At 39.1% G+C, this 21,070-nt stretch overlaps 1 protein-coding gene across 2 annotated transcripts in view; it reads right to left on the bottom strand.

Annotated features, from left to right (window-relative positions):
- St7l (suppression of tumorigenicity 7 like) overlaps positions 1-21,070 on the bottom strand; it is a 58,119-nt gene that overhangs the window by 13,931 nt on the left and 23,118 nt on the right. For both annotated transcript variants that reach the window (XM_032897569.1, XM_032897570.1), the window contains 5 exons: positions 20,574-20,728; positions 18,442-18,539; positions 17,699-17,813; positions 15,185-15,257; positions 13,642-13,744 (listed from right to left, as the gene is read on the bottom strand). In XM_032897569.1, coding sequence (XP_032753460.1) covers positions 13,642-13,744; positions 15,185-15,257; positions 17,699-17,813; positions 18,442-18,539; positions 20,574-20,728 — 544 coding nt within the window. The remainder of the gene's footprint in view (positions 1-13,641; positions 13,745-15,184; positions 15,258-17,698; positions 17,814-18,441; positions 18,540-20,573; positions 20,729-21,070) is intronic.

The following is a 21,070-nucleotide window of genomic DNA, read 5'->3' on the forward strand; positions in this document are numbered from 1 at the left end:
GCAGAGGCCTCTGCATATCTGTGTGCACAGCAGGGAGACATTACACTAGGTAGCTGTCTTCAGCACAGCACATGAAGGTTCTGTCTTTTCAGGAACTCTTCCTTAATATTTTCTAAAATGGTCTCCAGTTGCCAGGTGATGGTGGTGCATGTTTTTATTCCCAGAACTTGAGGCAGAGGAGGCCAGCTCTCTGAGTTTGAGGGCAGCTTGGTCTACAGAGTGAGTTCCAGAACAGCCAGAGCTACACGGAGAAACCCTGTCTCATTTCCAGTTCACACCCTAGACACTTTAATGTGTGGGGTCTTGCCCAGTACAAAGTGTAAAGCCTTTTTCTAAGGTGCTAATTTCTTTAACAAGTATAGTGGCCACTTTGTCCTCACTGGCCCCTTTCCTAGCCAAAATGTATAGTTTCCATACTTTACTGCTCTACTCTCTGCTTTCTTCACTGAATCTGGAAGAAAGCAGTGTGGACTATGTCACAGCCTAATCATTTTACTGTCTTAAAATCTCTTCCATCGGGGGTTGGGGATTTAGCTCAGTGGTAGAGCGCTTGCCTAGGAAGCGCAAGGCCCTGGGTTCGGTCCCCAGCTCCCAAAAAAAGAAAAAAAAAAAAAAATCTCTTCCATCAAACAAATTAGTCCAGTACTTAAAAAACATTTGCTACTTTTATTTGTGTGCATGTGTGTGTGTGTGTGTGTGTGTGTGTGTGTGTGTGTGTGTGTGTGTGTATGTGTGTGCAAGCACATAAATGGAGGTCAGACGATAATTTGTAGAAATTAGTTCTCTTTCCAGAATGTGTGTTCTGGGGATTAAATTCAGGTCATCATATCTGACAGCCAATGCCTTTACCCAGTGAGCCATTTTGTCAGCCCTAGTCTATTACTTAATTCAGTCTCACTCAAAATTTCAGGACATGGGTAGATTGTAGCCAAATCTATTGCCAGAAATGTAACATGAATAGTCTTCAGTTTTAATAGTCCTTATCCCCTGCTGAAAGTTCATGAGCTTAGTCTTTCGTGTCTGCATTTCTAGATACTCTGATCTACAGAACCCCTACCAGAATGGCCCATTAAGCTCTACTCATGGCATTCTATTTTTTTTTTCTTTTCTTTTCTTTTTTTCGGAGCTGGGGACTGAACCCAGGACCTTGTGCTCGCTAGGCAAGCGCTCTACCACTGAGCTAAATCCCCAACCCCTCATGGCATTCTAAAATGTTTCTAGTCCATAGCTCCAACTTTTCCACATCCTTTCTATGAAACAATTATAAATATGTGGTCAGGTTTATCACAGACCACAATTCATTGCTGGCATCAATTTTCTCTATTAGTTCCTATCACCATGACTAAATACCTGAAAGAGGCAATTTAATGGAGGGGGGTATACTTTGACTCTCAGTATGAGGTATACGGTCTATTACTGTACGGAAGCCAGAGTGGCTGATATGGCTGGTCCAGTTGAAGCAGGAGATTGAGATATGGCTTGTTGCATCTTAGAACAGAAGGGAGCTTGAGCTGAACACAAAGCCACTCTAGAAGCCTCAAGTACTATATTTGCCATCTAGACTCCATGTCCAAAATCTTCAGTAACCTCCCAACACAGCACCACCAGTTAGGAGCCAAGTGCTCAAATTTAAATACATGAGCCTGTAGAGAATATTTCATATTTAAACCAGGACACAGGCTCCAGCTCAGCAAACTAGCAAAGACTCCTTTAAAATAAGACGGTGTGTGATTAAGAGTGGAGAGTGGCAGACGGAAGAGACACTGAATATGTGTACAGTGGCAGGAGATGTGTAAGACACAATCAGTCCAGCAACAGCAACAGATGAGAAGCAAAGCGGGTGGTAGGAGCCTAGAGATGCTGGAGCCAGACCGTGACGAGCGGCCATCACTGTACTACTAAAGGGCTGGTGCTCACCCTGTACACAACAGGGAATACACAGAAGTCTTAAAGCAAAGTGAGATTTGCTGGTTGGATAGAAAACTGGCAATGCATAGGAGAGGGGCTGAGCAGGAAGATCAATGAGGAGTCTGACTAGCCACTCACACAAGAAATGGTTAGAAATTCAAAGAAAATACTGGGCAATTGTGTGAAATACACTGCCTTTGGGAAGCTGGGGCAGGGAAACCATTAGTATGAGGTTAACCTCAGACTCTTTAGCAAATTCAAGGCCAGCTTAAACTACATAGTGAGACCCTGTCTTGGGTTAGAGGGAGAGGATAGGAATGTAAGTGTCTGATAATATACAATAAGCAGAAATGATGATTAATTCCAGAAAAGTGAAGTTAGCTAAATAACTTCTTGTTTTTATTTTAGAGACTTCTGAAATACTTGACATTTAAAAAACCCCTTTGTTTCAGTAATAACATTCATTCATTTATGTTTTGAAGACAGGGTTTCTATGTATAGTCCCAGCTGTCCTGGACCTCACTTTATATACCAGGCTAGCCTCGAACTTAGAGACTTGCCTGCCTCTGTCTCCTGAGCACCTTTTAAAAGTAGGAAGTGAAAGTGCACAACATTGATGAGAGTGGCAGTGCCTAGATCTGAAGACTTTTTAAAGGTTATAATATGCTAGTCCTTCAGAAGGGCATAGGGAAAAGTTGATGTAGGAAAGCCAGGCATGGTGACATTCTACACGAACGCAGGAGGCTGAGGCAAGGGCACCGTTGAGTTTGAGGTCAGCCTGGTATATACTGTATATACACCATCACCATTATCATCACAAAAAAATATTAATGAATGAAAGGGATAACAAAGCCATATATCAAAATGAAAAAATACTTTAAAATACATTTTAAAAATTTAATTTGAAACACAATATCTAAAAAACTTCTTTCTATAGGATAAAAATACAAGTCTGAAAGTGAGAAGCAAGATAGCATTAAAAGATACAGATTTGGAAATTATCAACAAATAAAATATAGCTGGAAAACGAACCAAAGCCGTATCCAGTATGTGCTGCTGTCCCTCCTATATGACCTCAGAATAACTGATTGTTGTATTGGTAATAAATGAGAGAAATGCCTGGCACTAATCTAGTTTCTAAATATCTACTCTAGTTCCTTATTTTTCACCTCACACATCAAAATTAAAACTACTCTGGAAGATATAATTAAAGGCATGATGAGGCCCTCTTTTCAGGGCTTGGGGATCGAACCCAGGGTCTTTCTGCATGGATGGTCTCTTTAAGAGTCTAAAACCATACCTAAGCTTACACTCAAGTTCACTTTAATTTTCAACTGCTTTGATCTTTATAATTTATCCTTAGATTACTCTCTTCTATTAGTTTGTGACTCTTACAACAGCTTTTGACCAAAAGCAATACAATTCTGACCTGAAGTAATGAAAACACTTTATAATCTTCCTCTTAGAGGCAGAGGTTAGAGAAAACCTCTCTGAAGATATCTGAAATTAAGGTTCTTTGCTCTTGATCAGTCATGCACACAAAGAACCAATTTATCTCTGCAATTAAGTGTTCTCAGTGCACATTCTATGAGATTAGACAGGCAGGCTGAATGCAGAGTATGGACTAGGGAGACTGAACACAATTCCCAGAGAGTAAGTAAACAGAATTGCTATATGAATAAAGAAACAAACAAGCAAGACTGAATACCTACCAGTCTTGAGAGTAAAGAAGAGAAAGGGAAGGGAGGCTATGAGGACACGCTGGGGGACACTTGGAAAACCCCTTTCTACGTCACCTTACAGCACCAAAGATAGGATTCCATAGCTCACCACTCCTACTTAGGCCACACTGCACCATAACAGAAAGGCAACTATGCTACCCCAAATCTCAACTCAGGGCCTCTTTGCCTTGTTTGTTTTATATACGCTGCTAATATATGTTTAGCCAATAAAATACAAACTAAAGAGGTATGATCTTCTACATTGGATGAAACTCTGAACATCATACAGGATTCAATTTCTGATCAGCCATCAAGGATTTTACTTGGTTCTTTTGTTTTTGGCTTTTTTGAGATTGAGTCTTGCCATGTAGCTCTGACTGTCTGGAAGTAACAGATGCCCAGTGCCTCTGCCTTCCGCTTGCTGAGATTACAGGTGTACGTTACCATGCCTGACTCAGAGAGGATTTACTTTCTATGTATCAATAGTTTTTAAAAAAAATTTCTCTTGTACTTACAGAAATTTTTAGGTATGGTCTGCTTTCTTGGAAAGATAACTCTAAAAACAGCTTTATTTTGGAAAATAATTAACTTTTAAAAGCTGTAGATGTTATATTTTTAGATATGTGCTCAGAATACAAAATGTATTAAAGTTTTTGTTGCTTGTTTCCTTTTTATAATTTATTTTCTTCTTGAGACAAGGTTTTATCCCAGCTGGCCTCTCAAGCTTGCTATGTAGCTATGGATGGCCTTTGAATTTGTGATCTGTGCCTTTCAAACTAAGTCTAATGAAGAAGGGTCTGATCCACTCTGGAAATCACCAGGACTGCAGGCCTGGGCCATCACAGTCTTCCCCAAGACTACATCCATGTGAGGCAGTGACCGAGGCAGATCTCAGCCATGTACTGTTTGGGGGCAGGGTGTCCATTTACAGCTCAGACAAGCCTCTTCCTCAAGATCCCCCCTGCTTTGGCACCATCATTCCTAGCTTCCCTAATGTTCTACTTCTCTCCAACCCAGGGCTTCTCCAGTAGCACACAAATAAATTGTCCTCAGAATGTTAACTAGGTGAAACAGGTTAACTGCTAACGCCCTCATTACTGTGTTTGCTTTTGCCCCTTACTCTGAGGAACCCCCAAGCTCTCACACGGTAACGTGTAAGCACAGAAGCAGTAGTCAGGTGGAAAGAGCACAGCAGATCGAACAGAACGAGATAATGAATCCGAGGCAGAGTAGTGCCTTAGTTAGGTTTACGCTGCTGTGATATAGACCACGAATAAAAGCAACTTGTGGAGCAAAGGGTTTAATTTATTATACTTCCAGGTAACAGTCCCTCACTGAGGGAAGTCAAAGCAGGAACTCAAAACAGCATAGGACTGAAGCAGAAGCCACAGAGGAATGCTGTTTACTGGTTTGCTCCTCATAATTTTCTTGATCTGCTTCCTTATTCCACCCAGAAGCAGCACTACTCACACTGAACTTGGCCTCCCACATCAATTATCAATCAAGAAATGCCCTACAGTTGCCTATAGGACAACTGGCATTTTCTCAATTAAGATTCCTTCTTCTACGATGACCCTAGTGTGTGTCAAGAAGATACATAAACTAGCCAGCACAAATGGAGATCGTGTCCACAGTATCCAGTGCTATTGACTGACACTAGAACACCACACTAACTACATCATACACTACTACGTTCAGTAAGACGGCATGGAAATGTACAATGCTTTTCATCAGGAGTCTGATTCTTCCTGCTTCATTAAACTATAATTTAATTTATACACATATCTTAGACATGAAGGTCAGTGACTTTCAACAAATGCAGCAAGCAACACCTGCATCTAGCTTCCGAGTTACTGCCATCATTTCAGAAAGTTCTCCTTGCCATCCCAAACACAAGACATTGCAGCCTCCACAGACAATCCCTGCCCTTCCTTGAATGTCCTGCCAATGGAACCCTTCAGTGCACTCATTTCTGAACTATACTTTTGAGGTTCATCTGTATTTTTCTTATAACCCAAGGTCTCTTCTCCACTGTGAAACTTCAGTTTGCTTATCTTGCTGATGAGCAATTGGATCATTCCACTTTGGCGTCATTATGAACAAAACCCTCACGTTCACTTGTGCCCACGCCTTTTGGTAGACATAGGCATCCAGATCTCCCGTGCATATACCTTGGAGAACTGCTGGATCATACAAGTTGATGTATACATTTACTTTATAAGAATTTGTCAGGGTTAGTGAGGTGGCTCATCGTGTAAAGGGGCTTGTCACAAGCCTGGTGACCTGAGTTCAATCCTTGGAGCCCATGTAAAGGTAGAAGAGGAAGAACTGACTCCATATGTTTTATCTCTGACCTCCACACATGAATCATGATAGGTGTGCCCCCAGTCACATGCACATATTAATATTATTTTTATTTTGCTTTGAAACAAGGTCTTACTGTGTAGCCCTGGCTGGCTTGGAGCTTGCTATATAGACCCCCAGGCTGGCCTCAAACTCACGAAGATCCTCCTGCTTCTATCTTACAAGTTCTAGGATCAAAGGTGTATGCCACTATGTCCAGTTCTTTTCATTTTCTTAACACTAAAGATGAGCAGAGTTTAATTTTACTGTTTGCCATGAGAAAAACCCATTGTGGTCCTGTGCCTCAGATAATCAGAGGTTCTAGCACTGTTTGCTGAGGGAGTTCTTTCCACCATTAGATTGCATTGGTGCTTTTGCCAAAAATCACCTGATAGAACACTTGTGGGTATGTTCTTGTACTTTCCAGTCTGTGGTTTTGATCTACAAAGTAATTATTTCAAGCATAAATATAAAAGTAATAAATTTTTAAAAAATAGTTTACTTATAAAAAAAAACTCTTAGGGACTGGAGAAATGGCTCAGCAGTTAAGAACACTGGCTGCTCTTTCAGAAGATCTGGGTTCAGTTCCCGCACCTACATGGCAGCTCAAAATCCGTCCGTAATTCCAGTTCCAGGGGATCTGATGCCCTCTTCTGGTCTCTGTAAGTGCCAGGCGTACATTTGGTGCACATACACGCATGTAGGAAAATATTCAATCATATGAAGTAAAATAAATAAATCTTTAGAAAAAGCTCCTCAGCAAATTATTATAACAAGTTTAGCCGGTTCTTAAAGTTGAATTCTACTGTTCTAGCTAGTACATAAAGCATTAAGATAAGAGAAGCACCATCTATAGTAGATCACTGGATCAGAGGGCTAACACTTACAATTCCAGTGATCGATGCCAGGAGCAGAGCACAGTCTGGGCTGTGAAGGCTTGTGCACAAGTGTAAATACCTAGTCAAGTGAAACCCCCGATATAGAAGTACACAGCATTTTCTGATCTCCCATGGATGTGAATTTCAAGAGATGAAGTAATCTATGATGATCGTTTACCTCAGGTAACTGGCAAGGCTAATTAATACAAAAGAACTTTCTACAGGTGGAAAATTTCTAGTTTTGTGTACAAATGTATCTCACCTAATGAAGAGGCTCAGAAGACTCCTCAACATTTATATCTCACTCAGAAAACCTATTGCGGGGGTTGTATTTCATGTATAGTACATGTGGTTATAATATTCACAATGAGTTGAGGCATGTTAATTAAGAGTATAAATGGCTTCCTATGATAATAATTCATGCTGACTTGTTTTTTTAAAAAGACAGGGTATCTTGCCCTGTAAGCTAGGCTGACCTCAAAGCCATGAATCTCCAGCCTTTGTTTCTTCTGAGTGCTGAGACAACAGGTGCAAAAGGCCACACACTGCTACCTTGTTCAGGAGTATCACCCATAATAAATACAGACAAATAAAGTACTTATATAATACTAACTTTACATAATAATAATAACCCTTGAGAGGATGAGGAAAAACTACTTTTAGTTAAAGGCTAGCCTGGGCTATATGATAAGTTCTAGAACACTTTGGGTTTCAGTATAAAACCCTGTCTCCAAAATACAAAACAACAACAAATAGAAAACCTAGAATGGAAGTTGAGAATTTCCTCAGAACAGCTGAAAACCAAACCAAAACACCAAAACAAGAAAAAAAATGTACAACACACACACACACACACACACACACACACACACACACACACACACACACACACATAATGTAAGCTCATTAGAAGATGTTCGAATTGCTAGGACATGGTGGCACACACCTTTAATCCAAGCACACAAGAGGCAGATGCAGGAAGATCTCTGTGAGTTTGAGGCCAGCCTGGTCTACAGAGCAAATTCCAGGACAGCCAGGGCTACACAGAGAAACCCTGTCTCAGACAAACAAACAAACAAACAAATAGAAGAAGGTCAAAATCTGGTCATTTAGGGAATGGAAATTAAAATCATAGGGTACTATTTCAATAGGAGTGCCTGTAAAGAAAAGGAAAAATAATTACAAGCAAGAGCATGTATATGTAAAGAATGAGAATCTTCAGACATTGCTGATAAGATAGGATGGTTGTTTCAGGAAAATAATTTATGACAAAATCAAGCACAGAATTGCCATACAAGCTGTCAGTTCCACTAAAGAGAAGGAAAAAGGCACTCACACAAACCTTTGTCTATGTTCACAGCAGTAGTATTTATACTAAAAATAGAGCAGAACCAACTCTAATGGCCACTGAAGATCAACAGAATGCCGATTACGTGTATACTACAACGGTATTCATCACGTAAGTTCCCATACTTTACGCTGGAGAAAAGAAGTGAAGCACAGAAGCCACATATCATCTAGGACATGTTTTCATTGTTTTCGACTAGATACTTAGGAATGGAATTGATGGGTTCCATAGTACGCCTACATGTACAACGGTTTCCCTAAAGAAATACTATTTTACACCCCTAGAAGCAATGCACGCTGTTCTTCACTCTCCCACAGCAGTGAGCACCATGCCGTGGTCTGTGTGCGATGCGGAGCAGCCCCCTGTCTATCAGCTACTCACAAAGCTTTGGTGACACAGCCTCCATCTTTTGCCTATATTTTAATGGAAAAATTTGTTAGTTTTAGGACTCTATATCTTCCATTGATCTACACTTCTGTTATTTAAGTCAATAAATCTTAATTATTAAAGTTTTAAAATGTACTGAACCTGGTTATGGTAAGTTCTCCAATCTTGTTTTTATTTCTCAAAGAGATGGTTTTTTGTTTGTTTGTTTGTTTGTTTTTTTCTTTTTTGGATATTCTACATCTTCTGCATTTCTGTATTAATTTTAGGATTCTGTAAATTTCTGTTAAAAAAACAAACAAAAACCCTTTGGTCAGATAGTGAAAAGAATTATATCAGGGCTGGAGAGATGGCTCAGCGGTTAAGAGCACTACCTGATCTTCCAGAGGTCCTGAGTTCAATTCCCAGTAACCACATGGTGGCTCACAGCCATCTGTAATGGGATCTGATGCCCTCTTCTGGCCTGCAGGCATATACACAGGCAGAACACCATGTACATAATAAATGCTTTAAAAAAAAAGAATTACATCAAATATATAGATTGATATAGGTCAAATTGTTACTGTGATATTTAGTCTTCCAGTTAATTCACACCATATGAATCTGAATTAAATCTTCCTAGGCTCCTCTCAGGAAGCATCCTATGAATACTACGTATTTTCAAAAGCAGATTCAATCTTGATGTTATTATTCATTAAACAATTTAAATGTATAATTACAGCAGTGCCGACATTAATAATACCTATGTGGCCCTTAACAGTTTTAAAAACAAATACATATTACTAATTGCTATCACTGTGAATATATTTTGCATGAAATGGTTTTAGAAACAGAAAAGTCCCAACTATTAGGAGCAGATAGCTTATTTTCTGTTATTTTGAGTGAAAATTAAAAATTAAATATTTTAGACATCTTAACGGTGTTTTTAAATAGCTCTGATCAGTAACTGGTGCTTATCTTCTTATACAAAGGTAAGATCACAGTGTACCAGACAAGAGAGCTGATCCCAAGGTCATGAGAACGGGAGAGCTAGCCTTGCCCTCACTAGCTGCAACACTTGGGCCCTGCACCTTGACTAGGCAGCACAGTAGAGCTGACCCTGCTGGCAAGGGTGTAGATGAGCCGGCCTGAGGGTCTGAGAGCTGGTTCTGCCCTTTGCCAGCTATGATACTGGGTGAGCTGGCCGGGGGTCAGGGCTAGAGAGCTCACCCTAGGGGTGTGGGTACAGGAGAGCTGGGCAGTTACCACCCAGGCCCAGATTCAGGTCTATGCGTTGGCTCACTCCAACATCTACTCCATCTAAGAACTGCTGGAATGTGTGAAGGGGCCGGTCCTTCAGACCCAAAGCTGCAGGAGCTCCAGAACACAGAGCAATAACAGGATAGCAGAGAAGAATCCTGGTGAGGATCCAGTATTGATAATGTAACAGAAGCCGGAGGCCTTGAACCAGACCAATGACTCACTGCAGTGAATATTTGCAGTAAAGAACTGAAGACGAAAGGGTATACTTTATGACAAACTGACTCGCTATAGTTTCCGCAACATCTTTTTCTCTTTTGGTGAGGGGAGGTTGCAAAGGCAGAGCAAAGCTATGAAGAGACGGGGAGATGAGAAAATCAGAGTGCATGATGTGAAATTTACAAAGAATCAATAAAAAGGTTTTTTCTTTTAAAGATCACAGTGTGCCATGGAGAATAACAGTATTAACAAATCACTTATATAATGCTTCTTATGTGCTAGACTCTCTTTCAAGCACCTCTGACTATAAACTATTAAACTTCATCACAGCTGTATGAAGTAGAGGATATTATTTTCACTTCATGTAAGAGGAATCTTACCAGACATTGTGGTACATGTCTGTTATCCCAGAAGTTGGGAAACAGGCAGGAGGATCAGGAGTTGAGGCCAGCTTTGGTTACATAGTGAATTCATGGCAACATGGACTGCATCAGGCCTGGTTTCAGCAAATGTGCACACGCACACGAGCACACGCACGCGCACACAAACACACACAACACATGCACACACACACACACACACAAACCACACACAATCTCCACAAATGCACACAAGCGTGCATACACTTGCAAATAAGGATGAGAAAATTTGAGTATAACAAAGTGAAGTAATTCATCTAAAACCATAAAACTAGGAAACACTGTAGCTGGAATTAAAACTCCAGCAGTTTGGTTGTGGAATTCATTCTCTTAACTCCTCTGAAGCAAGAGGGTGGAAGGTTTTAAAAAAATATTTATAGACTTGAATTTCCAGTAATGAGAGACTGAGTAATTCTCATTAACCATTCCAGGAAAATTAAGATGAAAATAGTAAAACTAAATGCACAAGGATTAGCAAACCATGAAAAATTACCAGACCACAGTCCAAAGACAGATAGCCAGACAAGTAAGCCACAGCTGACTTTTCTTCTCTGTGGAGGACTCTCCAACTGGGTGAGATGGGTAAAAGGCCATTCGACGTTTTGTTGACTAGGGGCAGGAGTAATAGTGCAGGTCAACAGTGCAAGTGCATCTACAACTAAGGAGTAGAGGGCCCTGAATGGCTGAATCCCAGGAATAAGGATGAACCAGGAGTAGTTTTAAGTCATCTGGGTGGTCCACAAAACAATCATCTCTTAAACATTAAAGTGATTAATCTTGGCTTGCTAGTACTTCTTGCAATCATCTAAGAGCGAAACAGATCTTTTCTGGAGAATATAGTATTGCCCAAAGTTTCAACCTAATTTTACAACTTTTCAAACAAAGTATCTGGCATATAGACAAAAAGAATTAATCATAAATCATAAAAGGAAAATATGATGTAACAGAAAAAAACACAGTAAGTTAGAGATGGTAGCATGGACCATAATCACAGGACTTGAGAGGCACAGACCAGAGAGTCAGGAGTTCAAAATTATCCTCAGCTACATGAGTTTGAGGCCAGCTTAGGCTATAATAAGCCTCTGTCACCAAAAATATTGTATTTAATTATAGAGGTGATGAATGACTACAGAACGCAGTGTATTCCAGACACAACAGGGCAGTTACACATATGAAGCCAGTAACTGTGCCATGCAGACGAACTCCCGCCATGGAGTTGGGAGGTGGTCACGTAGTGCCAGCTCTAGCTGAGGGGCTATTGGTGACTGCTGGGAGAGCAGAGAAAGAGTTTTCTTTAAAGATGTAGCCCCAAAAGGTTACCCATGTTCTAGTAGATGGTTCAACACCCAGGCACATACCAGCAACACTAATTGGACTCTGGTTTAAAAAAAAACAACAAGCAAACCAAAAAATTGGGAGGGAAGAGAGTTGTGAGGGATGGTGAAGGAACTGGAGCAGAGGGAAGACAGACTGATCTCAACTCACTACAACACCAGCACTTAAGTTCAGTAAGTACTGTTGATGTTAAGGAGTCCATACTTTGGGTAGGGAGGAGATGTACCTGGGAAAAGGCAGTCTGGTGGGCATCCAGGGCTTGGTATAGATACTCTGCAGTTTACTTCAGAGGCAGTTTCCCAGTATCTACTACTCAGCCCTGGAGGGTAGACATCCTCATACTCATTCTCCATTCTCTCTCATTCTCTCTCTCTCTCTCTCTCTTTTTCTTTCTCTCTCTCTCCCTCCCTCCCTCCCTCCCTCCCCCCTCCCTCCCGCTTTCTTTTCTTTCCTTTCTTTCCCTTTCGGTCTGTCTGTCTTTCTTTCCTTCCTTCCTTCATCTGTCCTTCAGATGGGTTTAAATATGTAGCTCTCAAATTCTTAATTGTCCTGCCTCAGCCTCTGCAGTGCTAGAATTCCAGGCACGTTCTACCATGTCCAACGCATTAACTTACTTCACACCTTCACGTACCTAAAAGGCAAACAGCTTCCTGAAGAGTTTCTTTTAGAGGTTAATGTCTTTCTGTTACATTATTCATTGTCTCTCTGTGTGTATAATTGCGAGGCACACATTATGGATGTTGGGGTCAGAGGACATCTTGCAGGAGTTAGTACATTAGGCTTAGCAGGAGGTGATTTTACTGGCTGGCCATCTTGTGGGCTCTTGGGTTAATCTCTTTACTGTCTACCAGCCTATAGCTTCCATTAACACACACTGAATCATGGCTATAATTTTATACAGTAGTAAAGGAGTCTATTCCTAAATAATCTTTCTTAAAAAGAAAAATTGTTTGTAAAATCCAAATTTTAATATTGGGTTTAAATGTTTCAGTATTTGGATAACATTACATAGATTAGTCGGTCATTTGTATAAATGCAAGTTATACAATATAAAAACAAATGGAGCAGGCTGATTGATCTGAGCCTTAATAATTGATATCGACTTGATTTATCTGCTACAATCTACTATGGTTAATCTCCTGGATTACAGTTCTTGTCTACACAGTACTAGTTCAAAACTCAGCCATGCATCCAGAAAAGCCTTTTACAATATAGGAAAATTGGTTCTGTGCTCTGAAATATAAATGACTTTTTATAGCAATCTATAACTATAATAAAAACCAACTGAGTGAAGCTGGAGTGCATCCCAACGATAAGTTCTTGGCCAGCACATGCAAAGCACTGTGTTCATCACCAACACAGAAGGAGAGGGAGTTAAGTAAACACAATTCAGATTTTATTCTGCCAGCAATTACAAACCCATGGGGGACTAATTGCATCTAACCAAGTTGCTTTTAATTTTCTTATTTTAATACAGGGACTGGAGTGTTCTAGGCTGGCCTCAAACTCGCTGTATAGAAAGTAGAGAGAGTGGTCTTGAATGTCTGATCCTTTTGCCTCCGCCTCCCATGTGGTAGGGTTACTGGCATGAACCAACCATGCCTCGCTTTCATGGCACTACAGACTCAAGTCAGGGCTGTGTATGCAGCACAAGTATGCTATCACAGGGCCGCATCCCCAGTCCTAATCATTCTAAACGCCTTCTTAATATGCCTTTTACGATGAAGGCTGAAGAGAGAAGGCTAAAACAATTCTGATCTGATGTAGGACAAACCGTACATTTTGGTCTACTGTCATAAATTTGTTGTTTAAATAAAAGTAGTATTTTTGTTATAAAAAAATCTTACTTTTGGAACATGAGGATTAAATTCCACAGCTCTATGAATTGCTTCCACAGCATTAATTTCTGCTGTGCTTAACCCTTTTCTGAAGGCTGTTTCTGGAGAGAATCTGAAAAGAAAACCACAGAATGGAGAAATGAACGAACCACATGTACAGTCTACTGGGAACTATATACATGGATTCAGATTACAATTTATCTCCCCAAATCCAAGATATTTCTGGCAATGGCCAAAGACAAGACCAGATAACCAATAAACGTGAAAGTAAAGCCTCTGGTTCAACTTGTACACAGAGCGTAAGAAGAAATGAAAATTGCAGCCTCAAGTACAGACAGCCTTTGGAGAACCTCCATTGAACCCACTATGGGAAGGGTGACTGCAATAAGAAATGTCACTGAGGGATCAGAAAATCTCAGCAAGCACAATGCAGATCTTATTATTTAGGTGATAAGAAATAAACTGTGAGGGCTGGAGAGATGGCTCATTGGTTAAGAGCACCGACTGCTCTTCCAGAGGACCTGAGTTCAATTCCCAGCAACCACATGGTGGCTCACAACCATCTGTCATGAGATCTGATGCCTCTTCTGGTGTGTCTGAAGACTGCTACACTGTACTCATATATATAAAATAAATAAATCTTTAAAAAAAAATAAACTGTGCATATTTTATTCTAATGTATTCAAAATATAAATCTAAGGTGAAAGAAATGAGTATCATTTGGTTTCTGGTGCCTGTTTGAATGCTTTGTTTGTTTGTTTGTTTATTGATAGTGTCTCACCACTGGACCTGGCCAGATTCTGAATATTTGAGCTGCCAAATAAATAGAATTAGCTAAGGACAGCCAGAATTGCAAGGGAGAATAGGTAACTTCAGCAGTGGTATAAAGGCAAGATGAAACCAAGCTGCCTACTATGCGCCTGTGGTTACCAGCTCATTGCTACCATATTAACTGTGTGCTTTTTTTTTCCTTTTACAGACATTTATACACTAGGATGTCCTTCAGCTTGCTATATAGCCCAGGCTAGCCTTAAACTCCTATTCCTCCTCCCAAATGCTGGCATTACAGATATAAGCTCCGCACTCAGTTCTGTGTGCTTCTTCTTCGTTGAAATTGCTATAGTCTTTTAATACATATATTCCTCATACAACCACTTGTGTTTTGTCTGCACATGTGTTTGTCTGTTGAATCCTCAAGAACCGCAATTACAAACAGTTGTGAGCTGTGCCCTATGGTTGCTGGGAACTGGACCCAGGTCCTCTGGAAGAGCACCCAGTGCTCTTAACCTATGAGCCATCTATCTCTCTAGGCCCCTCAACCCCCAATATCGCTCTCAACGTAACAATTACAATTACTAGATGTAACTATCTGAGTCCCAGTTTACTTAACTCTAAAAAGCTCTGTCATCAATCTACATGCAATGAATAGCCTCAACGTCACAGAAGACCCTTATTGGGAAGGAAACAGAAAGGAGGAAGAGGAAAAAACATATTAAATATTCATTAGTCTTTCCAAATTATCAGGAAATACCATGGATTCATAAGTACTTACTTATCTGAGACAGTTCTTGTTTTCAATAGCGCTGCTGTGTAGCAGATGGCTGCTGACTTTGGAAGGCTTATATCTGTAACAATTATTATTGTCAGTTTAGGTAAGGATTAAAATATATAAGTTACAGTACAGACTCATCAGCTCTAATACAGTAGTATAGGCACCGAGACACATTGTTGGAAGCCCTGGGTTTGACTCTTGATTATACTATTTACTAATGGCATATCCCTGGGCGATAGTAACGACTTTATTGATCGCTTTTCGAAATGGAAAATGGTACAGAGAGATTAAGCTATGTTGATAAAAGTCCTCTGTATAATTGCAATAGGTTTTCAACAAACATCTATAAAATTCTGTTTACAATAAGACTAGTCAGAGGAAACCCACAGTATAACTAAAAGTCTGTAAAAACTAATATTAGGGGCTGGAGCAGTAGCTCAGTGGTTAAGAACACTGACTGGGGCTGGAGAGATGGCTCAGTGGTTAAGAGCACTGACTGCTCTTCCAGAGGTTCTGAGTTCAAATCCCAGCAACCACATGGTGGTTCACAGCCATCTATAATAAGATCTGATGCCCTCTTCTGGTGTGTCTGAAGACAGCTACAGTGTACTTATACATAATAAATAAATCTTTAAAAAAAAAAAAAACAAACACTGACTGCTCTTCCAGAAGTCCTGAGTTCAATTTCCAGCAACCACATGGTGGCTCGCAACCATCTGTAATGGGATCTGATGCCCTCTTCTGGTGTGCCTGAAGACAGCTGCAGTGTACTCACATACATTAAATAAATAAATTAATTAATATTAGAAAAAATTAAAATATTTAAGTGCTATTATATCTGAATGATTTTAACTTTTTCCCTAAGTTTTTGTCTTTTCTACATTTTTTATGTGACTACATTTCATAGAATATAAAATTAATCTGAGATCATGAACAAAGTAAATCGTTTTCCAGAAAGATGCCTAAAATAGAGGTCCTGGAAGAGAATGAAGTGCTCTCAAGATGGTCTCAGCTCAGACTTACAGTGAATGGAGATCCCAACAACTTCAGGTCCATACAGTGATGTACAGTGAGAACATGAACACTAAAACCACAGAAGCACCAAATAAGGTGGGCTCTATTCGGTTTGGTGGGTTTTACTAAACAGGTCCCTTTCTGACTTTTTATATTCAGTCCCTAAGCCTACATAACACAAATATCACAATAGGCCACACAGCCAGTAAGTTACATATGGAAGAAATTTCTCACAAATTTTCCCATGAGCCTAACTATTCTGAAGATCTGCCTAAGAATTCCAGATGTTTAAAAGAAATAAACTTCCCCTATCAAATATATCACACTTCAACCTTCCCAAGTAATGGGGATCCTAAACGAATGGCAGGAGCCTCTGCCAGGGCCAGTGAATGACAATCCATGTCCTGCTGTAATGAGAGGTGTAAGCAGAAACACTATGAGAGCTAGGAGTTGTGCAGGGTAGACTTTCATCAACTGTACATTAAAAAGAGGGACTAATATCAGAATAAATCATGACCGAAAAACTCAGACGAGCTGAACCAGGTTTATCAAAGTAAAAATTATCTTTAATAAACTTACGAAGATCTAAACCTTAAGAAATAGATGCACATTAAAATATCCTAGATGGGCACAGTGAAATATATCTTTAATCCCAGGACTTGAGAGGAGAGAAAGGCAGTGGCAGGCAGATCTAAGAAGAAGACAAACTAAATTGATGTCTTACTTTGAATGAATGAGAAGAAAGTCCTATTCAGCACTGTTCCAAATCTATTTGTAGCCAACTGTTATTGTTATAATAATACAAATAGCTAATATACATGGAATTGTTCTTACAAAATATCTAGCAAACAAAGAAATGGAAAAGCTGAATTAAGGTTCAGGTTTGCCACTCATTTACTGGGAAATATTACCCAATATTTAACCTTCTTAAACTCCAGTTTCCTAATTTAGTACCAAGAAGAGTAAAAATGCTTGTCCTACACATCACATTGTTATTATATGGACACAATGAAATTATATATATCACTTTTTTAAACTAAAAATAATTATAAAACCATTATTCTGAATTATTCTTATAAAGATTACCATACAACTTCTTTTGGTATTCCTTATATGCCAAAATCCATGAGGCACCCTATTGTGTGCACAATGCCTACACCTCTCCTCATATCTACCTGCTATGTACTGTCCCAATTCTCTATGTGTTCCACTAAATCATAAATGCCATGAGGGTTAAATCCATGTTTTCAAGTTCACCATTATAGTCTAAGTGCCTTATACATATTACATACTCAGTTAATAAAGAATACATCCTCACAGAGGAAAAGCTCCTTCTTGTAAACTTTTGATGCTGGAAGGACAGATAGACACTTGATAGCAGTTTTACCTGCTCCTTGAAAATTGACTGTTAAGACTGGAAAGAGACAATAAAGAAACCTAGAATAACTGAAGAGTCTATCTATACCCACGTTATCTACTAATACACACCAAATAACTCACCATCATATTTTGCCAGGACTGCCTGAACATCTGCGTAGGCCTGCAATTCTAGAAGTGATTCTAAAAGATTTTCATGGATGTTCAACATGGTAAGAGGAGGAAACTCTTTCATCAACTGTATATTAAAAGAAAAAAAGAAAGACTACAATCAAATAAAAACATGACAAAAAAACTCAGTGATTTGTTAAAGTATGTTATTTGCCTTTTTATAATTTATAAAGATCTAAACCTTAAGAAATATACACACATTAAAAATATGTGCTGGGCAGTGATGTCACATGCCTTTAATCCCAGCACTCAGGAGGCAGAGGCAGGCAGACCATTTCAAGTTGGAAGCCAGGATGGCCTACAGAATGAGTTCCAGGACAACCAGGCTGAGACCATACCCCAAGAAAATACATACATACATACATATACACCGATATACATACTATCCTGTTAGAAAGATGGGCAATTGGGCTGGAGAGATGGCTCAGTGGTTAAGAGCACCGACTGCTCTTCCAGAGGTCCTGAGTTCAAATCCCAGCAACCACATGGTGACTCACAACCATATGTAATGGGATCTGATGCCTTCTTCTGGTGTGTCTGAAGACAGCTACAGTATACTCATATAAATAAAATGAATAAATCTTTTAAAATATTAAGTTATTTTAAAATAAAGGAAAAAGTAATTCTGCATTAAAATAACTGATAAATTTTTTTAGTTTGTAAATAGAAATAATGGTTGTTATCAATTTACTTACATCTCTCATTATTTTCACTGCTTCCCTTATTCTTCCCAATTTTCTTGCACACATTGCCAATCTTCTTTTAATATACACAAGTACATTGGTATCTCGCCCTATTAAAAACAACAAGAAAATTACACAGCTCTCACTTTTGTATCATGGCCTAATATTTAAACTTGGAAAGCTTATTAAAATTAATTATAATTATATATAATTATAATAATTAATATAATTATATTATAATTATTAATAATACCAGAATGCATTATTATTAATGAATGCTAAATTTATCACTCAGTAATAAATATTTTATGTATGTTTCTAATATTAAAACCTTAAAATATATTTAATTACTTTTCCTCTAGTAGTAAGCAATTGAGCATAGTATATAATTTCTTTGGTTGATGAGTTTAATAATGATAGAAAACAAGTAGATATTAGTAGGAAGATATATTTATCTACTAAAGTTTCTGCATAAACAACCTATAATTTTAGTATTATTATTTTGGCTCAAAGACTCTAGATGTTTCAAACAAAATTTGTATGAATAATATAAATTTTATTAAGTTAGTAATTAATTAGGAAACTTTCTAGAAAGAGTTATGAGGAAAATCTGAACCCTGGGCCAGGGAGATGGCTCAGAAGGCAGAGGATACTTGCTGCCAAGCCTGGTTACCTGAGTTTGACCCCTGAGATCCACGTGGTGGAAGGAGAAAACTGACACACACAAGTTCTTTTCTGACTTCTATGCATACATATGTGCATGTACACACACAGTCAAATGTGAACACACATTCAAATACTAATATATAGATAAGTATAATTTTTAAAATTAAAAAGTCAGCAACATAACCACATTTGATATTATGCAAGGACAAAAAGCAAGAGGTATTATAGATGTAGTTTCATTAGTTCCAGGTTGCAAAATTAACTAGTTTTGTATAAAAACATGCCTTAATGAAATATATTGTAAACACAAGTATTTAACTGAGAGAAAACATTAGCCAAATTTTAATTTCCATAAACAAAAAATGTAGAACTTAGCTGCTAAGAGATAATGTCTTGTATAAACATATTTCAATTTATTGCCTAGTATCTGCCAAAATCATGAAACTAAAACCCCTTGGCCACAAGTCTCAGTCAGAAACAGCAACACTGCCTGATTCTAACAGCTTTGGTAAGTGTCGCAACCCTAACCAGAAGAACATCTTCAAAAGAAAAAACGGTTCCTGTGCATCATCTGATCTCAAGCTTGCTGGAGAAAAATCAATCAAAAAAAGAAACAGTGTCACATAGAAAACCGCATATGTGCTAGGAAACAAAGGGTGTGAAAGGAGCAGTCACCAGAAGGATCCAAATTCAGAAAAAAGAACAAGGAGGAGGAGGGAGGGAGAGAAGGAGGGAGGGAGGGAGGAAGGAAGGAGAGCTGAGTAGAGGAAGGAAAGAAGGAACCACCCTTTGGCACCACATACAGATCCATAGATGAAGAGCAAACAAAATGATGTTTGGACTGGGGGTTCACCTCAGGGTTAGATACTGTCAAGCATATGGGAGGAAGGCCCTGGATCAGATTCCCAGAAATGCAAAACAGTACCCCTCCCATTACTCTGAGTAAGGGTCTGGGTAAAGACAATGTTTACTGTCTAGAGAGAATCTGAGTACTGTCTGGCATCATTAGAAGGGTCCCTTGAATTTTAAAAAGTGTTGTTTATTTAGTGACCAGCCAGCTCTTGGAGGAAAGAAAATGCTCAGTTTCAAAACAGCTTTTTTTTCTAGGTAACTAAACAGATCTGTTCCATTCTACAAATACTGTCAGGATAATGCATACTTCTTTCTGTACTGTTGGCTTGTTACTATTAACAGATCAGAAGTAGAATCTACCAGTTGTCTTATAAAAACTAGCGAATGTTTATATATTAATTTATTGTTGTTGTTATTGTTGTTGTAGCTGTTGTTTTTTGCTTTAAACACAAAAGATGCAAATTCAGAACAAGACAAAACCTGGGCTTGGTGGCGCATGCCTAGAATTCCAGCTTAGAAGGGAAGATCAATTCTGGACCATCCTTGTCTATATGGCAAATTTGAGGCTAACACCTGAGAAACCAAAAGGGGGGAAAAGGAGGAATAGGCAGTTTAAATGTGCTTACTCAGTTGAGCTTCATGCTGAGGACTCTGATGCTGGCACTGCTGTGACCGTCTATAAATTATCTCTCCCGCCCTGAGTGCCTGTTTAAATAACCTTTCAGCATCTACAATGGTTGTTGCTTCTTCTTCGGCCAGTAGAACGTAGGCAGTGGCACAGCTATAAAGCAAGCAGGCAAGGCAACATTAAGTACAGTGGTGCAGCCCACACTTCTCTTGCACAGGCCCCTTGCTATGGCTTGCTTCCCATCCCTACCTATACTTTCCATCTTTGAGGGAAAAATAAACATCACTCAGTGTGTTAACTCACTAGGGGTACACTAGGATAGTCATCATTCCAACCCCACAGTGTTTGATCCACTCTTTATTTTCTGTCTTTTTTATTTCTATCTCTGTTCTCTGAAACTTTGCTTTGCTTTTGTGAAAGGGGAGAAAAAGTAAGATACACAAAAAGTTCCTTTAAAAAGTAGTTGTAAGCACCAGCCCTGCCCCGCCCCCAGTC

This window comes from Rattus rattus, chromosome 3 (assembly GCF_011064425.1).
Source record: "Rattus rattus isolate New Zealand chromosome 3, Rrattus_CSIRO_v1, whole genome shotgun sequence".
Lineage (NCBI taxonomy): Eukaryota > Metazoa > Chordata > Mammalia > Rodentia > Muridae > Rattus > Rattus rattus.